At 39.0% G+C, this 22221-nt stretch overlaps 1 protein-coding gene across 4 annotated transcripts in view; it reads left to right on the top strand.

Annotated features, from left to right (window-relative positions):
* Positions 1-22221, top strand: part of RPTOR (regulatory associated protein of MTOR complex 1) — a 308928-nt gene that overhangs the window by 11520 nt on the left and 275187 nt on the right. For all 4 annotated transcript variants that reach the window (XM_053375518.1, XM_053375517.1, XM_053375520.1 and 1 more), the window contains exon 2: positions 17922-18024. In XM_053375518.1, the coding sequence (XP_053231493.1) occupies positions 17922-18024 (103 nt within the window). The remainder of the gene's footprint in view (positions 1-17921; positions 18025-22221) is intronic.

Below are 22221 nucleotides of genomic sequence, written 5' to 3'. Positions count from 1 at the left end.
GTCAATTTTCAGCAAAAACTGCTGCTTTAAAACACATGGAACTGAGGAATAGACAATAAATATTGGCATGCACAATGCTGGTCACAGATCAGGCACTTGAAGTGAAATATTGAAAGATAAGGCAGTGCTAGGCCACAAAGGAAAAGTAGCAAATAAATGGGGGCGGAAGAAAATATTATTTGGCAGAATGCTTTCTCTAAGAAGAATTATTTGTGCTTGTCATCTGTCTCAATGGGCAGATCTGTCATGTAACAGGCAGGGTCGTGTGTCCCCCACCCCCCGCCTCTGTGAGGTTTTAAGTAGCTGTTTTCCCAGTATATTATTACTTGCAATATGCTAATGTTCTCCAACAGAGTGTTCTCTTAGACTGTCTGAACTCATACCATTCTTGTTTAGCAAGATTGCTTAATAGATAAAAACCAGTACAATAAGCACTTCTAATCCTTCCTAGCAGATTGCCCAATACTTGTGTTCCACAATGCACACATGTTAACCTTTGAAATGGCTCTTGGTTTCCAGTATGATGGGTTTTATTGGTCTTTCATGACCTGAATGACTCGTCATAATGATTAATCTTTATTAACACCCTCCCTACCATGCTTGCAGTCTTTTTGCTTTGGGTTATGCTTTTCAATTAGGTAAAAGAGTGCAATATAATCCTATTCTAGGGGTGGATGGAGTAATTCTCCCTGAACTGGGTTTGTCACCTGGTAATAGGATTACTGGTGATAGTGTCCCTTGCATGTCTGGCCAGATCTGTGGAAAGGAATAGGTAGAGTTGTCTCTGCCCCCCTCCCCACTGTGATTCCTTTTTAAGACCTTTTTAAAACAAGTAACCTGCCTTTTGTAGTTCAAGGGTTGAAGTAGTGAAAAAGACTAGTAGTGGTGGTGGTTATAAATGAGATTTACTGAATTATTTGTATTTTTGTTTAATTTAGTAACAGAAACTGTTGCCCTTTTTAAAAATAAGGTGTTGAAGGATTTTAAGAGAATTTATGGGCAGAATATAGGATCTGGGCTGCCTTTCTTTCAGTATAATAAGTCTGGTATAGTTTAGCATGGAAACTGATAAAAGGGGTGAGGATTTCCCTACTCTTGATTTGTCATCTTCACAAGACTAAAAAGTGGGATGCCAAATTGAGTCAATAATATTTGGAGGATGCCTTGGAAGTCAAAAGACATCTAGCCTGATAAGCAGAACAGTTAAACAAAAGGAACTAGTAGAGGCAGCTCACTGTGTTTCTTATCATTTGGAAATCTGAGCAGAATACAAGACTGGAAGAAATGTTGACAAAGGGTTGCTTGACAAAGGTGAGGGATTCCTGATCAAGAAGCGTTTTGTCTAGCTTTGTACAGGGAAGCAATTGTGTAGAAATGGCTTAAAGAAATGAATTGACCTTTCTTAGATGGCCTCGTGAGTTTAGTGGTGAGCAGATCTCCCAGATCCAAGACTAGCACATGTGACTCTTCTTTTTACTGTTTTCTCTTCCTTGGGCTCTCCAAACTGGTTCCAAGGTGCCTCTTTTGAGCCATGTGCTGCTGAAGGTGATGCAGATCTTCCTGCTTGCTTCAGAATTTGAATCTGATGCCTGAAGAAATACATTCTGTGTTCACTCACTAGTTTCTAACATATTTACAGTGACTGTAGCTGCATAAACTGCATACCTTCTGTTGTATCCTAAAGTTGGAAGTGCAGGTAACTGTAGCAGGCATTATAGACGGTCTGCATTTTGAAACTGACTGTGGGAGAGTAATGTTCATACTTGATCTCAGGGTGAGGAGTATGTGGTATGAAACACCAGCTAGCTGGATCTGATTCAGTTTATGTTGATCTCCAAGTGTTACATTTTTTATTCATCTTTGGATGATGACTGTAAAATATACTCACGGAAGATGTCGTCAGAGTGGGTCATCCTTGCACGTTTCCTGTTTACAATTTGCCACTGTTTGACTCAAGCTGGACAATCTCGTGTGATTAGAAGAGAATCCATGTTCTAGAATGTTGAGGTTTTATTTATTTGTGGGATTTACATCCCACCTTTTACCATGAGTGGCTTCAAGGCAGCTCACAGTAATAAAACATAATAAAAAAAGCAACAACCAGACAAATCCAACATTGTGCAAGCAGATTTCCCACAACCCCACAGACCATAGACTATGCAGGTACATGCAGGGGGAGGGGACTCCACTCATGAGGCTTCACTCATGAATGAGCTTGCACAAGGACAACTTTGGATATAATAAGAATAAGCATTTAGATAATAATAAGCCACAGTCACATAGAGAACAGCAGCACACTAACAGATGAAAACTATTGCATCCATTAAATCACCATAAATACAAAGCATGAGAGCCTAAAAGCTTGCCTTGGGTAAGACAAGCACTAAGCTTGGTTGTGATCCAGCATTTATTAAATACATGCTTGTTTTCCCAAGCATTTGCTGATTCTTAATATCAAGCTTTAAGTGATTTTTCCCCCTACTGTGGCTTTTGTATTTATAATCTTAATGTATTTATGTTGATTTATTATAGTATATATGCCCATGTGGCTTTCTTTTTTTTAATGAAGGGCAAGATTCGAATACTTTAAATCAATAAATGGAAGTTAAGAGATGGAGTCAGGTGAATGGGTTACATAATTTTCAGTGTACCTACATAAAAGTAGCTTCTTTTCCCACCTACCTGAACTCAAAAGCTGATGTCTTCAGAGGCCCTTGTTCAAGTGCTATCTTAACGGGTAGGGAAGTTCATGTGGAAGAAGTCAATTCTTTGAGCATCCTCACTCCAGGCTGCTTAGGGAATTAAACTTTAAAACCAGCACTCTGAATTGTATCCAGAAACAAATTAGAAACCAGTGATGATTTTTTAAAACACTGGATTTATGCTGTGGGCAGCATGTGTTAGCAAACTATCCACTGCCTTCTGCACTAGTCAATCTACTAGTGGTAGATTTAAGAGTGGCTGGGGAGGCCCAGCCAGATGGGTGGGGTATGTATGTATGTATGTATAAATTATTTATTTATTATTTATTTATTTATTTATTTATTTATTTATTTATTTATTTATTTTCTGAATAAAAAGCTGATTCTTAAGGGCCAAAATGGAACACCCAAAATACCATTTCCTTCATTTGAGAATTCTTTAAAAACAGCACCTCTTTCATGTCTAGAGCTTATCTGGATTTCATTACGGTTCATTGGGGCATTTCTCTATCTAAAAATCTAGGGAGGTTATAATTTTATTGCATAACATGCAGAGTATGAATGACTACCTAAAATAGTTATGCCTGTGCAGTAGACCAAAACACTTCTTTCTTTTACTTCCTAGAGAACTTTCTTGGTTTATAATTGTGTCTGCTGCTCTAGACTACAGTGAATGACCATTTCTCAGAAAGCTTTGCACTGAAATTTGCAGGATTTTAATGAGTGGTATTCTGGATATTAACATGATTCAGGATGTGTTTTAGAGCTGCTTAAGCTTTTTATGAACAGTGACCTCTTCACATCCTGAAGAAAAGTTAAGTTCCTCTGCATCTATTGCATAGTAACAGTTTTTTTCTGTAATATTTAGGCACAGTTTTATACTTAGAAAACATGCAATAGACATATCCCTGACAGTAGATTATGTTGATTGAGAAGGGAAAGTTAATAGTGTTTTCAAGTATGTATACAAATGCCTTTCAAAGACATAGTCTTTGAAATATAGGGGTATGTTTTCTGCATCATGAAGTAGCTCGAAGGTCTTGAATCCTGAACACATTTATTAACTTGGAAGTAAGTTCCATGATATCAGTGAGACTGTGTGAGCAGGCTTGTGTATATACATACACCTTTTATTATCTCCTTACTGTGACATACAGTTTGATGACTTGTAGAGGAACATACGTTGACTTTTTCCATACTGTGTCCGAAGTAATTTCTAGTGACTTGAAAGCTCTGTCCACAGTGCTTGATCTGCATTGACACTCTTCATACATGCAGGCCATCCCTTGATGTTGCATCCATCACATAATGAATGTGTTTCTTTGAACTTAGCAATACTCCATGGTAAATGTGTTAAGGATCAGGATGCAGGAGCTGGGATAATTAAAGTATGCTACTCTTGTAGTGGAATGGCAAATTATTCTCAAGGACAGCTTGATGTTCCTGAAAGCTCATTGCTAACATGGCACCATGTTCTTCAACAAGTACTTTCTCCTGAAGTTCTCGCATTACATTCCTTGTTTCATACAAAACCTTCAGTATTAATCTGATTTCCATTTTAAATTGGCATAGCGACATAAATGAGCATTGCCATATTAAAACTTCAAGAAGAAAGGACACTGCATATGTAAGACGTTTATTTATGTGCTGTAGAATTGGAGTTATGTGATTTCCATTGTGACCTGTGATCTGAAATGCCTTTTTTTTTTTAACGGAGGCTTTGGGTATCTCAGTTCAAGTGAGCAGATGTTAGTGTCTTAAGAATATTGATTTTCATTTATATTGTCTTCCCTGAAGGTCCTCACCTGTTGGTGATAGAGATAAAAGTGAAAATGGAAGAGAAGGGCATTTGAAACAGTTGATATAGTCCTCCACCTTTATTTGACCTGAACATGCACATGAGTGTCCTCTCAATTGAACCCTAATCCTCACTCCCCTGTTCTCTGACATTTCTCTTGTTTTACTTGTTTCAGACAATAACATCTTCTTCAACACAATATACATGTACCATTTTATTCCTTTCTTCCTATTTTTACTGTAGCCTAACTTCAAGCTTCCTATATTTTCTGTTAAGGCAGATTTAGCTTCTTACTATGAAATAGCACTGCCCCTTTCTACATTTATGTGCTTAAGCTCCAGCTGATACTGATTACGGAATAGTATATGCCTACATGTGCAGTGTTATGCTATTGATACAGATTTATTGGTACAGATTTCCCCTCTTCTCAGTTTGATACAATCAGTATTCTATGCCATCCTTACTATGCTTTACAGTTTAGCTGAACATAATTTCAGTGGTGGTACCTCGTTATTTCTCTAATTAGTAGCTATTATTATCTTTGTGGTGGCTTATAAATTCCAAGCCAATTCATGGTTTGTCCTTGAAGTATCCTAACAACAACATTATGAGGCAGCTTAAGGATACTGCATTAAATTGTATAATTAGTCCTCTTCCACAATAGCGTAATTTTAGGACAAGTCTATCATTTGCATTTGTTTTTGCAGTTGGTCCAACATTGATCTGTTCCTTGTTTATAGATCTTATATGATCATGCATATATAACCATTTGATAAAAAGAATTTTATAATAGTTATGTTTAAGCTGAGCCTTTGATAAAAATAAATGACACGTTTCTTCTGAAATTGACATGTAAACTGTTCCTTCACAAGTAGTTTAGAAATCTATTTCCTCTAAATTTGTCCATGGTTTGCAGTAGGTAATATATTTTAGTTAACAAGCCTTTCTTTACAGCAACTTCAAAAACTATATGTAACTTCATGAAAATTACATGCAGGTAAGATGGCTAATTGGTGCAAGTCCTTTGTTGTGTTCTAATTTCCCATAATTGGCTTGTGGTGATCAATAGCTTGCTTTCCCTTACTGTATAGGATTTTGATAGAAAAGCATGCAAAGGCAGTTTTACATTAACTGGAAGAGAATATTAACATTATCTCAACACTTGAATTTGTTTTACAAGTGTTTCCTTTTAGGTCTGAGAGTATGAGATAAAAAATATTGAACCATCTTCTATTGATGGAAGCATGCCAGCTTTTAATTTAAGGGGGTTCCTTTGATACACACGCAGATTCTCTGTGGCTTGAAAGTTTGCATCAGCAGGTGAAATGGGAGACTAGTTTAATAACAGCAGCATCCTGCTCTCTCTCTCACAAAACCATTGAATTCACACCTAGGTACTAGTCTTAACGTTATTATCAAATCTAATTCGGTAATGTTGGATAAATTAGCTTTTTCTAACTTTTGGGCCATTATTAGTAATATGATTAGTATTCTATATAGCTTATATCCGTGTTACTAAGAAGTTACCGTATTTTTCGCCCCATAGGACACACCGGCCCATAGGACGCACCTAGTGGAAATAAAGAAAAAAAATATTCCCCCCCCCCAGGCGCGGGGCTGGGTCGGGGGATGCCCGAGCTTCCCCCGACCCCAACCCCCAGAACAGGCAGCTCTCCGCAAGCCTTGGGAGACCGGCGCAACTTCCTGCCGGGCTCCCACACTTGCGGATATCTGCCTGAAGCCCAAACCAGGTCGGGGAACAGCGGGATGGTGACGCTCCGCCTCCCCGCTTGTGGGGCTGGCGGCGGGGAGAAGCACGCTTCTCCCCGCCGCCAGCCTTCAGACCAGGTCGGGGGACAGCGGGATGGCGGCTCCAAACCAAGTCGGGGAACCGAAGCCCGGGGCGCGCTGACCCCTCTCACTCTCCAGGCTTCAGCGAAAGCCTGCATTCGCCCCATAGGACGCACACACATTTCCCCTTCATTTTTGGAGGGGGAAAAGTGTGCCCTATAGGGCGAAAAATACGGTACTTCTGGGATGATTCTATGGCCCAATGGAGATAGCATCTGCAGATAACTAAGAAACCACTTATAGGAATCTGGCATGGACCCAAATAACAGCTTAGGGCCTAGGTGCTTACAAAGGTGAAGAGGTTAGCTATTTCAAGGTTCCTAGCCCAGAGGAATTTAGAGGGGTTTTTAAATGTAAATAACTAACCGTTGTGCAATATCATAAACTACCTTTTAAACTCAACCTTAAAAAAACTCCAGTTTGTGTGGTACTGGAGGAAGGAGTGACTGTTATGGAAACATTATTATTATTTATTAAATTTGTTTACCACCCTATACCTGCAGGTCTCAGGGCACTTCACAAGATGAAATCACAATATAAATGCACAAAATACATTATCAAAATAAAAACAAAAACAACCAAATAGCAACCACCCCTCCAACACATTTTAAAAGGGCATTGGATGTCAGCCAGCCAAAGGCTTGGTTAAAGAGGAATGTTTTTGCTTGGTGCCTAAAGATGCAGCAACAACAACAACTTATTATTTATACTCTGCCCACCTGGATGGGTTTCCCCAGCCACTCTATAATGAAGATGCCAGGCAAACCTCTCTGGAGAGAGCATTCCACAAATGGGGAGCCACCGCAGAAAAGGCCCGTTTCTGTAGAAACTCTATAGGCTTTTGGGTACACAAAGCGTCTTTGGATCCTGGCCTTTGTAATGATCAGTGCCAGGCCTTTATCAAATTATTGCAGAATGTCTATGATCTCAGTAGTGTAGTTCCTAGTTTGGTAGGAATGGGGAAGCATTATTTTTTAAAAATTTGATCTATTTAACTGAATCAGTACTAAAAGAGCTAAAATAAAACTTCCTTTGTTACCTAGCAGTACCTTTTAAAAAATGAGTACACATAGTAATTTGTCCACTAATTTAAAGTAAGATTCTGATTTGCACAGAAGATAGATATTTTAGAACCAAAACTTTTTAGAAGATTTAATTTTTATCTATTAAAATGTCTTTGGGTATTTTTTGCTAGTGAATACAAGTCAGGACTGGATGTGAGACATGGTTGTTGGATTTTGCTGCTGTAATTGCATTATGTTCCTGCTGTACTAAATCACTGCAGCTCATTAGTAAAAGCAAGCCTGTATTAGTCATAGACCATCACACTTTCTTTAGTAAGAATAAACCGCCAAGTTGTAATGTACTTGAGTGTTAATTAAAAAGTGATTAAGCTATAATGTTGCTTGCCTTCTTGCTGGCTTGGGCGGGCATTGACTCTTGGGAAACACTGTAGCAAAAGAGAAAACATAATAGCTGTGGTGACAAACACTTTAAATTCTTGAACCAAGAAGTCTCAGGAAGGTTTTTAGAACCAATCTCTCAGCTGCCTCCAGAGTTTGGCATAGAATTTCAGATATGCTCTGCAGTGAATTGCCTTTCCATCTTTTTATTATTATTAAAAAAAGAGCTAACAAACTATTATTTTTTTCAATAAATAATATTGTATATTGATTTATAAAAGAGAAATTATGCAGGTGAATTGACGTTGCAAAATGTTCAAAACAAAGCCTTTCAATACCATACATGGTTCAACCCAACCAAAAGGTAAAGAACAGAAAAAGAATGTTAAAATGTTTTTTAAAATCAATACATTTATAAATTTTGATTCATGTTTGATTCATTGGTGTTCCTTTAGCTAATTGTGAGCCACTTTTAGACTACAACTCCCATCAGCCCCAGCTAGCATGGCCAATGATCAGGGATGATGGGAGTTGTACTCCAGCAACATCTAGAGACCCATGCTTGGTACAGAGTGCATTCAAAGGATCCAAGAGTTAGTTTCAGTGTTCAAGTTCTCTCCTCTCTCTCTCTCTCTCTGATCTGCATTTTACTAGCAAGTCATAGGGTTGCATCAAACACGGCTGGTTCACTGGTGCAAGGAACTTTCAAGCAGTGAGACTTTTGTTTCCTCTCCTGTCCCCTCCAGCCCCCTTATGCACCCTAAAAATCAGCTATCAGCTCTGGAGGTTTGATGGACTCTCCAAAGCAGATTTGGGGGTTGAGGGTGTACAGATGGAAGCAGAATACAGTACAATAAATGGCAATTTCTTTGCACCAATGGAGCCTGCTGGCTCAGCATTGGATACATTCCACAATCTTTTACAATCAGGTTTAGTAGATTTTTAAACTAAGTGTGACTGTGGCACAGTGATGCCTTTTACTATTGAGTTTCCAATCAATGGCAAATTAAAATTTGCATACTTGATGCAGCTATAGAACCTGCTATTATACATTTCCATTCTGGCCTTTGGAACTGAACAGTGGTTAGTTTATTATGGTGTTATTGTGCCATTACAGTGTGTTTTTTGTGTCTACAATTTAATCCCATGATTCTTGCGCCATACCTGTAATTTATAGCTGTTTTGTTCTCCTCCGTGCATTTCTCTCTTTTGAGAGCAGAATTGTGGCTGTTTGTTAAATGATGGTTTTGATTACAAATAAAGCACTTGTAAAGCTCTTTCTGCAAATTTCCAGTAAGCGTAGTTGGAAACTTAATCTGTATTCTAGCAAATATTACCTTCATTTACTGTTTTGGAGAACTATATAAATGTATGCAAGAAGGTTATGAAAGTTTCAAAAAGTGTTCCTTTTTTTCTGTCAGGGCATAGCATTTGTTTGTTAATGTGACAATAGTTTAAAAGGAAAATGAAATTCATCTTTAATAATCCTGTAGTAATATATCCTTGATTTGGAAATATCTTTCACTGTCAGCTGAGTCACTCCTTTTGATGCATCCTGCTGTGTGAGTGCATAAATGAATCAATTACATTGACATTATTAAAACAACTTTGTCACAAACTAGAGCTCATTGCAAATAAATCATAATGTGTATTTTGCCATTATTTTCAATTTGACAGTCTAGAATTAAGGCAATATTTTTTAAAATGCTGTGCAGCATGGGATCACCTTGACAGAGTGTGAAATCACAAAGGGAGATCTGCAGCTCATTCAGGCTTTTGCATGAACATGGAATTGTTTAGATGACATTTGTCATTTGTGTCTAATTTGCAATTGTTTCCATGCTAAGGTGGTGCTGTGTTGAATTGAGTATACTATTAAATTGCAAAAAGAAGGATCACCCCCACATTTCTGGACATAAGTAATAGGAAACTTGTTTTCACACATTTTTAGTGCCGATATAAGAGAGGGCAATTCATAGCAATGAAAGGGCATGTCTGACTGGCTCAGGGTGGGATTTGTCTGACTGGCTCAGAGGAGGAGAGTGGAAAGGATGCTGCCAACAGGGAGGGCCTGGAGAGGACACCCTCCCCCTCCTGCTAGTTCCCTCTTCTGGAGCAAAGGGTTTCCCTTGCAGTGGGAGACACACACCCCACGGAAAAGTGCATGCATCCAATCTCATAGGGAGAAGGAGTCTTGCAAGTGAGCGCATCATCTCTTGCCTTTAAAAGCTGGTGAGGGGAGCATGCCCATCGGTCAAGACATCATCATAGGTTTGGTTCAGTTTCAGACCCCGATGTTCTTCTTGAACACTTAGCCATGCTGCTGGTGATCTGTACCCATACTAGTAAGCCTTGAATAAAGCTTTATCATAAATTTATAAAGCTCTGTCATTGCATTGCGATGGGAGCCAGGACGCTTTAGGGTACATCTTAAATGAGTAAAAAGTGATTATATGTCCATATGAGTCCGCTAAACACTTCAGTTGCTTATCTTAAGTTTATCAGTAGATGTTATGGGTTTGTTCACATCCATGCTGTGAAACAGCAGTAGGGTACTCTTATCAGTAATGTAGTTCTCATTAAATCAGTTGGCAGTACAGAAGTCAAGTATATGAGATGTTGGCAGTTCTGAACCATGTATGAGGAAGAACAGGATACAACAAATTTAAAAAATAAGTAATAAGCTTTACTGCTGGAGTAAAATACAGCAGTATGAGAATATATGTCCGAACACAGTTTGATGTAAATAAATATCTTCATACCTCATACTTTTTTCCTTTTTAATCCTTGCAGTGTGGTTTCAAATTGATATGGAATCTGTAACAAGGAATGATGGTTGGTAAATATTAAGGGGCTTGAATTTTCTGGGTCATACACTTAGAGGCTCAGATCCTGTACAGACCCTGAAGTTTGTGTCACCTTGGAATCCTGAGGAAAGGTAAAGGTAAAGGACCCCTGAACGGTTAAGTCCAGTTGAATTCAATTTTGGGGTGTGGTGCTCATCTCCACTTTCAGGCCAAGGGAGATGGCATTTGTCCGCAGACAGCTTTCCAGGTCATGTGGCCAGCATCACTAATTCACTACTGGTGCACGGAACACACTGATGAGTGCCAGAGTGCATGGAAACGCCATTTACCTTCTCCTTGCAGCAGTACCTATTTATCTACCCACACTGGTATGCTTTCAAACTGCTAGGTTGGCAGGAGCTGGGACAAAGCAACAGGAGCTCACCATGTTGAGCAGATTCGAACAACTGACCTTCCGATCGGCAAGCCAGTTGGTTTGGACCACAGTACCACCCATGTCCCTTCCTGAGGAAAGGGGGAGGTTATGTGTGGGGGTTATATTTTCAATATTTTTGATTGTTCCATCTGATAAACAATTATAAATTGAGGCGAAAGGATATCATTCTCTCAGGGTTCAATACACATTGGGCTATAATACGTGGGAATAATTCCCTACAGTATTTGGTGGTGCTGCTCTGCAGGTAAAGGGAATTGCCTTGCTGTCACAGGTTAGGATATGAACAGACTGGTTTTAGAATTTATCAAGGTCAACAGCCTTGCTGTGATACATTGGTTTTTGCGGTGTTTGTACCGCTGGAGGACATCTCTGCCAGGAGCCTCTCAATCTTTGGTTTTTTTCTTAGGCTTGAATTATAATCCAGGCAATCTTCTTTCTCAGAAGAAATTGCTATTCACCTTTGGGCAAGTGGCAGACTATGCGGCTAATATATTTTATCTGCAGTACCTTTTTGCTGCTGCTGCTTCCTTCATTGGACGGCTTGCTGTATGGCTGGATAATAGTGGAATACTGTACGCCTTTCATTTGTATTGCTTTCCTCACTATTGACTAAGCTACTGCTTCAATATCTTGATAGCTTGATTCTGTGGATTGTTCCCAAAGGTTTCAGTATTTGCGCAATAGTTAAATTGATGAAAAAATGTCATTCTCTTCTTTCATAGTTTCTTGATTTTTGCCTTAGGTATGTTTTTCTCTGCATTTGTTGTTGTTTTTTAAAAAATAGTTATTTGCCTAAGGAGAATGTGGTTTTGTAACTACATCGAAGATAAAATAGACAGATTTCTTATTTCTTGCTGAATGAGTTGCATATTGGAAGACAATCATTGGAAAAATCTCCCATGACACTCAAGTTTTCTAACCAAAAGTTATTATTGTAAACTTGAGTGTCTAGACCTTGTTTAGAACTAGAAATGCCTTCAGTCCTGAAGAGATTAGCCAGACCCAGCAGTAAATTAGTACGAAAAGGATTAATAGGGTGGTTATCCATGTTACTTTTAATACATGGGCAATAAGCTCAAAAGCTTATCAATGTGTATGCTCAGGTTGAAAAACACACTTTTAAGAGGTGTGTGAAGAACTGGTAACATTTTTGTATGGTCTGAGACTATGTGAGAATGGCCTCTGGTAGCCCTTTAAAAAAGCCTATTCATATTCCTTCCTATTCATAGTGTTTTTCTGGTAGTTCCCTGGTACAGATCACTTAGTTGAGAAGGTTGCCACTCTTAAGGACCAGTGGGCACCTCTTGAATTTTGAGAAAGTGTCATGGATACTAGTCACAGAATGGCTCACAGGGACCAGTGGTTCAACACAAAATTAGAGAGAATACAGTCATTGCTTCTTCCCCAGACAACTTCATTTTATTGTGGGAATTCAATAGGGTCCTACTTCTTCAGTATCAGAATTTAAGCATCAAATACAATTATTTAAACAGAAAAATATATATCTAAAAATGACATAGCTGCTAAGCACGATTTGAAACCAACATAAAACCAGTAGGGAGTAATTCAGTACAAGAATCTAAATGTATACCACTTCACTTAACCAGTGAAAAACATAAAAAAACAACCATTGCTTTGAATTGTGTTCATAAAATCATAAAATCATAGAGTTGGAAGGGACCCCAAGGGTCATCTAGTCAACCTCTCCTTAAAAACCTCCAGTGTCTGAGAGTCCACAATGTCCCAAGGGAGTCTGTTCCACTGTTGAACAGCTCTTACTGTCAGAAAGTTCTTCCTGGTGTTTAGTCAGAATCTCCTTTCTTTTAACTTAAATCCATTGGTCTTAGCCTTCACTGCAGGAGAAAACCAGCTTGCTCCATCTTCCATGTGACAGCACTTCAGATATCTGAAGATGGCTATTACATCTCCTCCAAGTCTCCTCTTTTCCAGGCTAAACATACCCACTCCCTCAACTGTTCCCCATAAGGCTTGGTCTCCAGACCCTTACTCATCTTTGTTCAGAAATGGGTGAGCACTTGGTGTCTGTTCCCTGCTTTTCTCTGTACCATGGTCTGGCTTCCTGTCATCTTCTGTGTGCAAGCAGCATAAGAGTTGAGCTAGTTGGGGCAGAATTTAATTCAAGACTATAGCATTTCGTTCTGCTTTACACTACCACGTGCATTCCCAAAGGGCTAAATGCCTGTACATAACATAGTTCACATTTATGTGTGTTAAGATAGAATCAGACTTTGTCCAATTTTTCTTTTTCTCTGTTGCACAATAAAGCTTCTAAACTGAAATACCTGGTAACTGTGAAACTGCTTTCTCCCCTTTCCTAAGGGCTGTTCAGTCCTCTGGGAATTCCTGTAAAGTGCTGATAGAAGGAACTGCTTCAGAAATCATGAAGCTTCCTCCTGCATCCTAGAAAGCATTACTTTAACCCCTTGATAACATAAAATGAGGAAATGTGAAACATGCATAACGTCCATGATAGCAATGCATTTTGATCAACAATTTGCCTTGGGATTCAGCCCCCGTGCTGACGTGTTTTGCAGCAAGCTTTTTGGATGTAGGGAGAGGGAGGAGATAGTAGAGACTGCAGGGTTTTTACTCTAAAAATACATGGGATTCTCCCTGTTTGGTCCCTCCAATTCTTTCTTCATACAGTCTCTCTGCTGTGTGCTCCAGTTTCTAGCTTTCTCTATAAATTATACATTTGTATGGCTTCAGCTTTGCTGAAAGTTTTTTTCCTGCTCTGAATCTTAATGAGCACCCCAGGGATGTGGAGATCCAGGTGGCTTTCCTCTAGAAAGGCATGGGAATGCTGAGCACTATTTATGTAAATATTTGTGAGAGGAGGTCCCTTATATATGCGACTTTAAAATAAGGAATTGTGGTAAACAACAATCAAGGAATGATGCCATCCCAGAAATAAGTTTTGGGCAACTTTAGAGTGTTATTAATGATTGATCTTTGATTTTTTTCCTCCCGCTCCTTGCCCTGGATATATCAGAATGCATGTATTTGAACCAAACTTTCTTCTGTTGCCATTGAATTAGCAGCCCTAGGCAAGACAGAGATGTGAAGCCAACTGGCAGTTCTTGACTAGACACTACAAATCTTGCTTTATTATATAATAAAGCCCATTTTAATAGCTTTTCATCTTCATAATTAAAACACTTAATGCCCGTAGTACAAATATATAGAAGAAAGGATAGCATCCAATAAATGTTCTCTATATTTAATATCTTATCACAGTGCAAACAGAATAAACTTTATAATTTTATGCATTCTTTTTCCAAAGAGAAAGGAACTACCATAGTATCCATGCAACCTGTTGTACCTCCATGTATGTTTTATGAATGGATGCAAATGCTCGTATCTGATTCTGCTTTTGGGTCACATGTTTGAACAAATGGAGTTACACAAATCTATGGTAAGACTGCATTTGGAACATTGTGTACAGTTCTGGTCACCTCACCTCAAAATGTAAATTGTAGAACTGTAAAAGGTTCTGAAAAACACAATAAGAAGAATCAAGGGATGTGGAGCAAGTCCCTTTCAAGGGAAGGTTACAGGCAGTGACCATTTTAGGCACATTGAATTGACATGTGATCGCCCATGCACAGGTCTTTTTGGACCCGGAACAGGGCAGATAGGGGGCGGTAATGGGGTTTAATGTGCTTATGCACGCTCCATTGCTGCTTGCGGGGGCCGGGGATGGAACCCCCGTGTAAAACGTTTGCTGCCTGTACAACATTTGGAGCTTTTCCCTTTAGTGAAAATGCAAGTAAGAAGTGACATGATAAAGGTGTATAAGATTATGCATGGCATGGGGAAAGTCAGTCCAGTGAAGCTGAATGTTGGAAAATTCAGGACAGACAAAATAAAGTATTTCTTTACACAGCTTGTGGTTAAAATGTAATTTGTTCTCACAAGAGGTGCAGAATGCTTTGAAAGAGGACTAGACCAATTCATGGATGATAAGGTTGCCCATGTCTATTAGCCACAATGGCAACATTCTACCTCTGGTGTCAGAGGTAGCATGCCTCTGATTACCAGTTGCTGAGGTTCACACTCATCCTGTTTGCTCTTGGGTCCTCTTTTTGAGCTTCCTATGTGGCCACTGTGAAAGCAGAGCATTGGACTAGATCAGGCATAGGCAAACTCGGCCCTCCAGATATTTTGAGACTACAATTCCCATCATCCTTGACCACTGGCCCTGTTAGTAGGGATGATGGGAGTTGTAGTCCCAAAACATCTGGAGGGCCAAGTTTTCCTATGTCTGGACTAGATGGACCTTTGGCTTCATCTTGTATTCTTATGGCGGTAGTTTATTCAGCAAAGTTTTATCACACAGGAAAAATCTAAGGAGATAGGATTGACAATTGAATTTCCTTGGTGTTCTAAAATTAGTAAAATATCCACTTTTTTTGTATTCTGTATTTTATAATGGTCTTGTTCCTCGGGCTGTAATGATACTGTTTTATTGCATGTCTTACATCATATCTAGACTGACCGCAGTAGACCTTCCCTGCAGAAACTGTTACGGTACTTGCCTTTGGTCCCTGGCGGCATCATTTAATCACACCTTTCTTGTTGGGTTTTTATTATGAAATTATGAAATGCTTTATTCCTTTTCAGCTTTTTTTGTTACACTTTATTGCTTTGGAGTTCTGTAATTCAACTCTGAGACTGTTACTGAGTCAGGTACTTTATCTTCAGTAGCTTGAGGTTTCTTGCTCAGAGGCTGTGTTTAAAAGAAGGTGAAATGTCTGGTTTGTGGAATTTCAGGCTGTATCAGCACTGAACTTGTATTATTTGTCTTTGTTCATGCTTCTTACAAAAGATTCATCATGTAACATCTTCTTTTGCTTTTTGTCTGCATGTATTGAATTAGGCCAAAGTCCCTGTGCAATTCTTTGGCTATAGTTTTCTTGTCAGTGTCCCAAATTTATATATATATATATATATATATATATATATATATATATATATATATATATATATATGTATGTATGTCTGCGTGTGATTATTGTATGCTCCTGTGAGACTGGAATAGCCAAGATGTGTAATGAACAGGAAAGAGTGGGGAGAAGAGGCTGTTGTAATAGTGGACTGAGACAACATGAGCCTAAGGGCATCATTAACTCTTATCATACACCACTGTAATAGAGTCCCACAACTATTATTAGATAGCTACAAATTGAAGTGGTATAGTTTGGCCCCTGTACAGTGTGGGAGTACTTAAAGTATAATATTTTGGAGAGCATGCAATTACCCAGTCTTGCAGTAAGAATATTGCGCAGATATTCTTTACCACAAGCCATGTAGTATGCTTAGAATCAAATTCCTTTCTTCAGTGATAACATGTATGGTGAAAATGTGTCTTGTGATCTACCTGCAATATATGAGCTTTATTTTAAGAGATCCAAAACACATTTAAGGCTCTTTTTGTTTATCTGGCTTCCTGAGTGGTCACTTAAGGCAAGGCATGCTATGTTGCATTATTGATTTGCGAATCTTGAATAATGTGTTTCCATTACTTTTTAATAAAGCATTTCTGTTGGACTCTGCCTAATCCATGAAGTTTGGCAGAGATCCACTGGCAATCAGTCTTCAGTGGAACTGCACTAAGGGCTTTAGAAACAGCAGCTTTAGGAATTTAAGACACATATGCAGCCCCAGGATGTGTTTTCTGAACAAAAGATAACCTGAGGCGGATTTCCCTAATGAAGAAACAGATTTGGAGACCAATACATGAATGTTTAAGGTGCAACTTTGTATTTAATAGTTCCTTAGTATAATTAGAAATAGGGTCAGTCAGCAATTTGCCACAAACAACATTTGACTTTTCTCTAAAACCATGTAGAAATAGGTTTCAGCAAAAATGTTGCAATTAAATTTTTAAAATTTATTGTAAACATTTTATGCCACCTTTTCCCTAATTTGTACGTTTCAGAATGGCAGGACCAGCTTTTCCAATAAGCCCACAAAACAAATCAGCAAACCAAGCAAACATTTGTGCTGGTGTACCCACCCATGTTCGTTATTTGTGCACATCAGTGGCCTGAAAGAAGCAGCTTTCTTTTACTTATAAAAGATTTCTTACCTATACAGCTGGAAATTGTTTTTTCTTGCCAAAGGTTACCAGGCAAGTGCCTGTTTTTAAATACTTTGTACAGATACGAGCACAAGCACTTTGAGAGTGCATTTGGGGTCTTGGGGCTATGGTGCGGAAGGTTATCCATACTTTTTGCTAACTTGTCTAATAAATTAATTTGGTTGTTATAGATGCTATAGCGGAACTGAGAAGCTTTTGTCTGCATATTAATCACAGCAATCATTGCACAGATGGAATTTCCCATTGGAGAACGGGAACACATTTTCATGCTGAATGTTGGACTCAGTTTCCTACAGTGACTGCAAACGAAATGTCTACTTATTGTTTGACAAGCAGGTGGCTTCTTTCCATGTGCAGGCCGTTAAACTTGCTTAAATTCAGAGACAGAATTGCAGTAGAAATACCCTCCACCAGTTGTTGCTTAGAACAGAGATTAATGGCCAGAATCTTTCATTTTAGAAGCTTAAGCAATTACATTACCTGCTAATATTCTTTCAGAAGGCTATCCTACATGATGAAAAAAAATTGCAGTAAAGATGCCTTTATCGTCTCTTGTTAGTATTTGTAGATATATACATGAGTTTTTAGGCCATGTATGCTACAGCACTGCACTTCAACTGTTGGGTCAGGACCTACTAGTGGATCGTGGCCTGATCTGATGTGGGTCACAGCAGCAGCACTACCACCATGCAAATATATGGTAAAACAGTAAGAAACTGGTCCCCAAATGTATGTTTGGTCTGAAAAGGCTAAAGGATTGTCTTAAACAATGTACTGATCATCTCTCTTCCTTTTTTCAGATGAAGACGGTTAGTGTTGCCTTAGTGTTATGTCTAAATGTCGGAGTGGACCCTCCTGATGTGGTGAAGACAACTCCATGTGCCCGTCTTGAATGCTGGATAGGTGAGTCCATTTGAATATTATTTGTTTAATCTTTTAACCAGCCCTGTCTTGAGACTGGAGGCAGGTAACAACACATTAAACACAAATCCTGTGTTAAAATGCAGATTAAAGCAGGTTGATTTACTAAATGCCACACTACCTCCTCCTGGCAGCTTAATTTTAAGCCACTGAAATTCAGCCCTAGTGTAAAAGGGCTTATCTGTCTGAAAGAGATTCAGCCTCAGGCTAGCTTTGCAGGGGAGGATTGTGGAGCAGATACCAAGAACACTTCTCTGCAAGGCCACTGCTATTTGTGTGAAGCCAGAAACATGCTGCTCATAGTTGATCTATTCTAGAGGATTTCAGAGGCACGTGGGCCACAACACCTTTTGGGGGCCACTTTGAATATCCTGTTATGAATAGTGTGTGATTAGCTGTACATTATAGTCCCTCTGTTGTGTATGTCACTGGATATAACCAGAGTTAATGTAGGGAAGTTTTGATACCTGCAAGGATTTGGGTGTAGTAGTATGCATTTTGCATTTCATTGTTTACTAGAAAGAGGTTTCATAATGCAGGTTAGATATAGGTCACCAAAAACCCCAAGCCAAATTATTTTCTTACAATTTTACATTGTGATTTTTGACTGCTGAGAAGACATATTGACATGGCCGAGTGACTGGACCTTGGGGGCAATAATTCTCAAACTGAAATGTCTGTTGAAGAAATTGCACAACCATAATTCTTTCCTTTCTTTTTGTGTTAGTCCACCTCATTTTCGTGGTATCTTAATTGAGACTGGGCATTAATTCTTGTTTGTTGACAAATAGACCCTAATCGTAATTGAACAGGGGTGCTTTGTGTATGTAAATGTTTCATTAAAGCAGCAGCTCCTTGCCAGAACTTCAGTTTTGTTCAAATGTCAAAAAAGTATGGGTTCTGACAGTAATTTTGATAAATTGAATTTGGTGGAGAGAGGGACAGATAAAACTTTCTGTGCACTGCTGTTGTCTAAATGACAATTTAATGTCATTTATAATGTCACATATCCAGTATGAATGCAGTCTGTCCCCTCACACATCAGGTATTTCCCAGTGCACGTGATTTGTATGCATAATTAACTTGTTCTGTGTGGATCAGTGACTTTCTTAAGAGCATGTATTCTAATAGACAAACAAAATCTAGGAAATGTTGGATTGCTCCAAAATTTTGGAATATTGCAGTAAATGGAAAGGTCTTGTCTGAAATGAACAAAAAGCCAGAGGCATTCATATTGGTATTGTCTGGGTATTTTCTTACCCTATAAAAGAGCTGCAACATCAGGTTTAATTGCTAAGAAGACAGAAGGTTTTACAAAGTGACTTCAGCATTTACTGCAGAGCTGTTAACCAAGACTTATGTTTGCATGCATGTTCAGTTATGTGAAGATAAGTATGGATGATTTCTCCTTGTATTATAACAGCCGTGGTATAATGCTAGTATTTGGGATGCTACAACAACTGTGTATTTTATTTTATTTCTTAGAAATAAGTGCACTGAGTATAGGAAATAATTGTGAGGAGTCATGCTTTTCCATTTGACTCAGCATGCTGGCATTCCCAACTAGCTGAGAAGACATCACACTTTTGTAATCATTTCTTGTCTGCATTTTGTACTGGGGTACTTTCCACTTGCTTGCTCAGTCTGATTTGTAAGTAGCAGAGGACCAGGAAAACCCGGGCATGGTTTTTCCAGTGTCCAGGAGAGCCTGAACATGTTTTGCTCCAATCTGCTGCTTACTGGCCAGAGCAGCAGAGAGCTACAGAAATATTTAGGATTTCCTGCTATAGCGCTGCTAAGAAGATGGAAGTGTTGAAAGAAGTAACACTTTGCATCTCCTTCCCCACACATGCAGCACAGCAAGCCACTGAAAGATGAATAGTGAGAAGTGATACAGCCTTTCCCCCTGCACTCTGTGTTCTAGACTCTTCTGCATATTGAGTAACTGGGAAGTAGAAGGAAGGAAGGGGCTTTGCATCCCTGCAGTGAAACAGTGTAGGAATTGAGCATTCCCTGTTTTGTCACCTGGTACCACTGTGTGTGATATTTATATACGTGAGCCCCACACAATTTATACTTTTTAAAAAACAGTGATATTTTAATAGCCACTAAGTAATGTTTTTGCACTCTTCTCCTTTTGCTGTGCCTTAAATCTGTCTCCCTGGGATTAAAACTGGAGTGAACAAAATGCGGTTATGCTTTGAAGGTTGAGTGAAGAATAGGTGTGCATATCTTCTGTAATTTGCCTTGAATGAGCTTTGAAGCACTAGTACATTCATTTTTGAGAAGATACGGTTGTTAGGTGTACTGCTTTCACTCCAGATAATAGACAGTGTTCCTGTAATATTTCCTATCTTCTCTTAGAAAAATGACACCTGTCTCTTATTTTGGTTTTGCTTTATGACCTGGCATTAAATGTCACAATAAGTGTGTAGAAAATGTCATTAAGAAAGATGAATGCCCTGTAGCATTCAAAGGGGGGGGGGAATCTGTTTATGGCAGTAGTGTAAATGAGTTGAATACTGAATAGAAGCAATGTAATTCAACTGATATCTCTCTGTTTATACACTGCCTAATGGAGGCAGTGCATCAAAACAAGGCAGAAAATGTGACATGGTTTGTTACAGTCCCTAGAAATGGACTAACTGTAAAATAATACTGTTCTTTTCCCCTAAATGTGACCCAAATGCCACAATGCATCATTAAGAGTTAATTTTAGCAAAAGGGAAAACAGCAATCCCAGGACAGTTACTACTCCACTGTGTCTGGAAACCATACTAGCCCGTAATAATGATATATAGGTAAAAGAGATACGTGTGGTGCTGTGGTCTAAACCACTGAGCCTCTTGGGCTTGCCGATCAGAAGGTTGGTGGTTCAAATCGCCATGATGGAGTGAGCTCCTGTTGCTGTGTCCCAGCTCCTGCCAACCTAGCAGTTTGAAAGCACGCCAGTGTGAGTAGATAAATAGGTACCACTGTGATGGGAAGGTAAACAGCGTTCTGTTGCACCAGAAGCTGTTTAGTCATGCTGGCCACATGACCTGGAAAGCTGTCTGTAGACAAACGCCACCTCCCTCGGCCTGAAAGCGAAATGAGCGCCGCAACCCCATAGTCACCTTTGACTGGACTTAACCATCCTGGGGTCCTTTACCGTTACCTTTAATGATGTATGACTAAATACTTGATGAAGATAGCATTTCATGTCTGGGTAAGAGCAGATACAATGCATTTATTATTTCAGTACAATAAAATTGATGGTAAAGGAAACCCGTATAACCAGAACACGTGTTCTGAGGCTAACAAGAACTAGCCTTTCCATTGGAGCCTTGGAGGTTCTGGCCCTTCTTAAGCAGCTGCTCTTTTGAGTAGCCACGGCAAGAACTGCACAACAGCTGTCTATTTTTTTTATTATCCCCTTCATTTTCCTTTTGATTTTGCCAGTGCCACTGTTTTCTATTTCTCCAATCTTTTCAGTCATTTGTCTGAAGTGAGCTCTTACCACTACTTTTCTTTGCTATTGGTGCTTTTGCTGGATCCTTCCTGGGCATTTTAGTGGGTCTGAAAGGATGCATGAGAAAACATCAGAGTTAAGCAACTGGAAGATGTGCTTGATAATCACTTCTGGGTCACCTTGGAGGTCTACTACAAGGGCATAGAGCAGGCTATTCCAACATTTTGATTCTGAATGTGTGACCCGAGAAACAGTGTTCCATAGTGCAACTTGCTTATCTAGACAAAACGCCAACTGCCTGAAAGTATTTGCCTCTTGATGAGAGTCACAACTGTCCTCTGAGGTAAGTTTAGACTGGTCAGAGTTCACTCCATGAATTTAGAAACCATCCTGGTGATTGGGATATACAGTATTAAACTGTATTAAGCTACTACATTTATGGATGAAAAATGTTTTCATGAAGAATGAGATTGGCTCAGCTGAGCATTGTGTTGATTGCGTAGGTTACTGATTTGGGTGTTCTCTTTGTGTCAAGCCCAAAGCCAGCTTTAAAAGCATTGACTAATAGGAGACTTCAGAAAGCAATAATTCTTTATAGTATTTTTTGTAAAAAAAAAATGAATAGGGAATATGTCTAACGCATTCTTAGTTCTTTTCACCTTAGAGCTATTGCTTCACCAGTCGATACTAGAGTTATTCTTTTTGTCCATAGTGTCAGGTGGGTTCCA

This window comes from Podarcis raffonei, chromosome 2 (genome assembly GCF_027172205.1).
Source record: "Podarcis raffonei isolate rPodRaf1 chromosome 2, rPodRaf1.pri, whole genome shotgun sequence".
In the NCBI taxonomy this organism is placed as follows: domain Eukaryota; kingdom Metazoa; phylum Chordata; class Lepidosauria; order Squamata; family Lacertidae; genus Podarcis; species Podarcis raffonei.
This window is presented reverse-complemented; position numbering and strand designations above follow the sequence as displayed.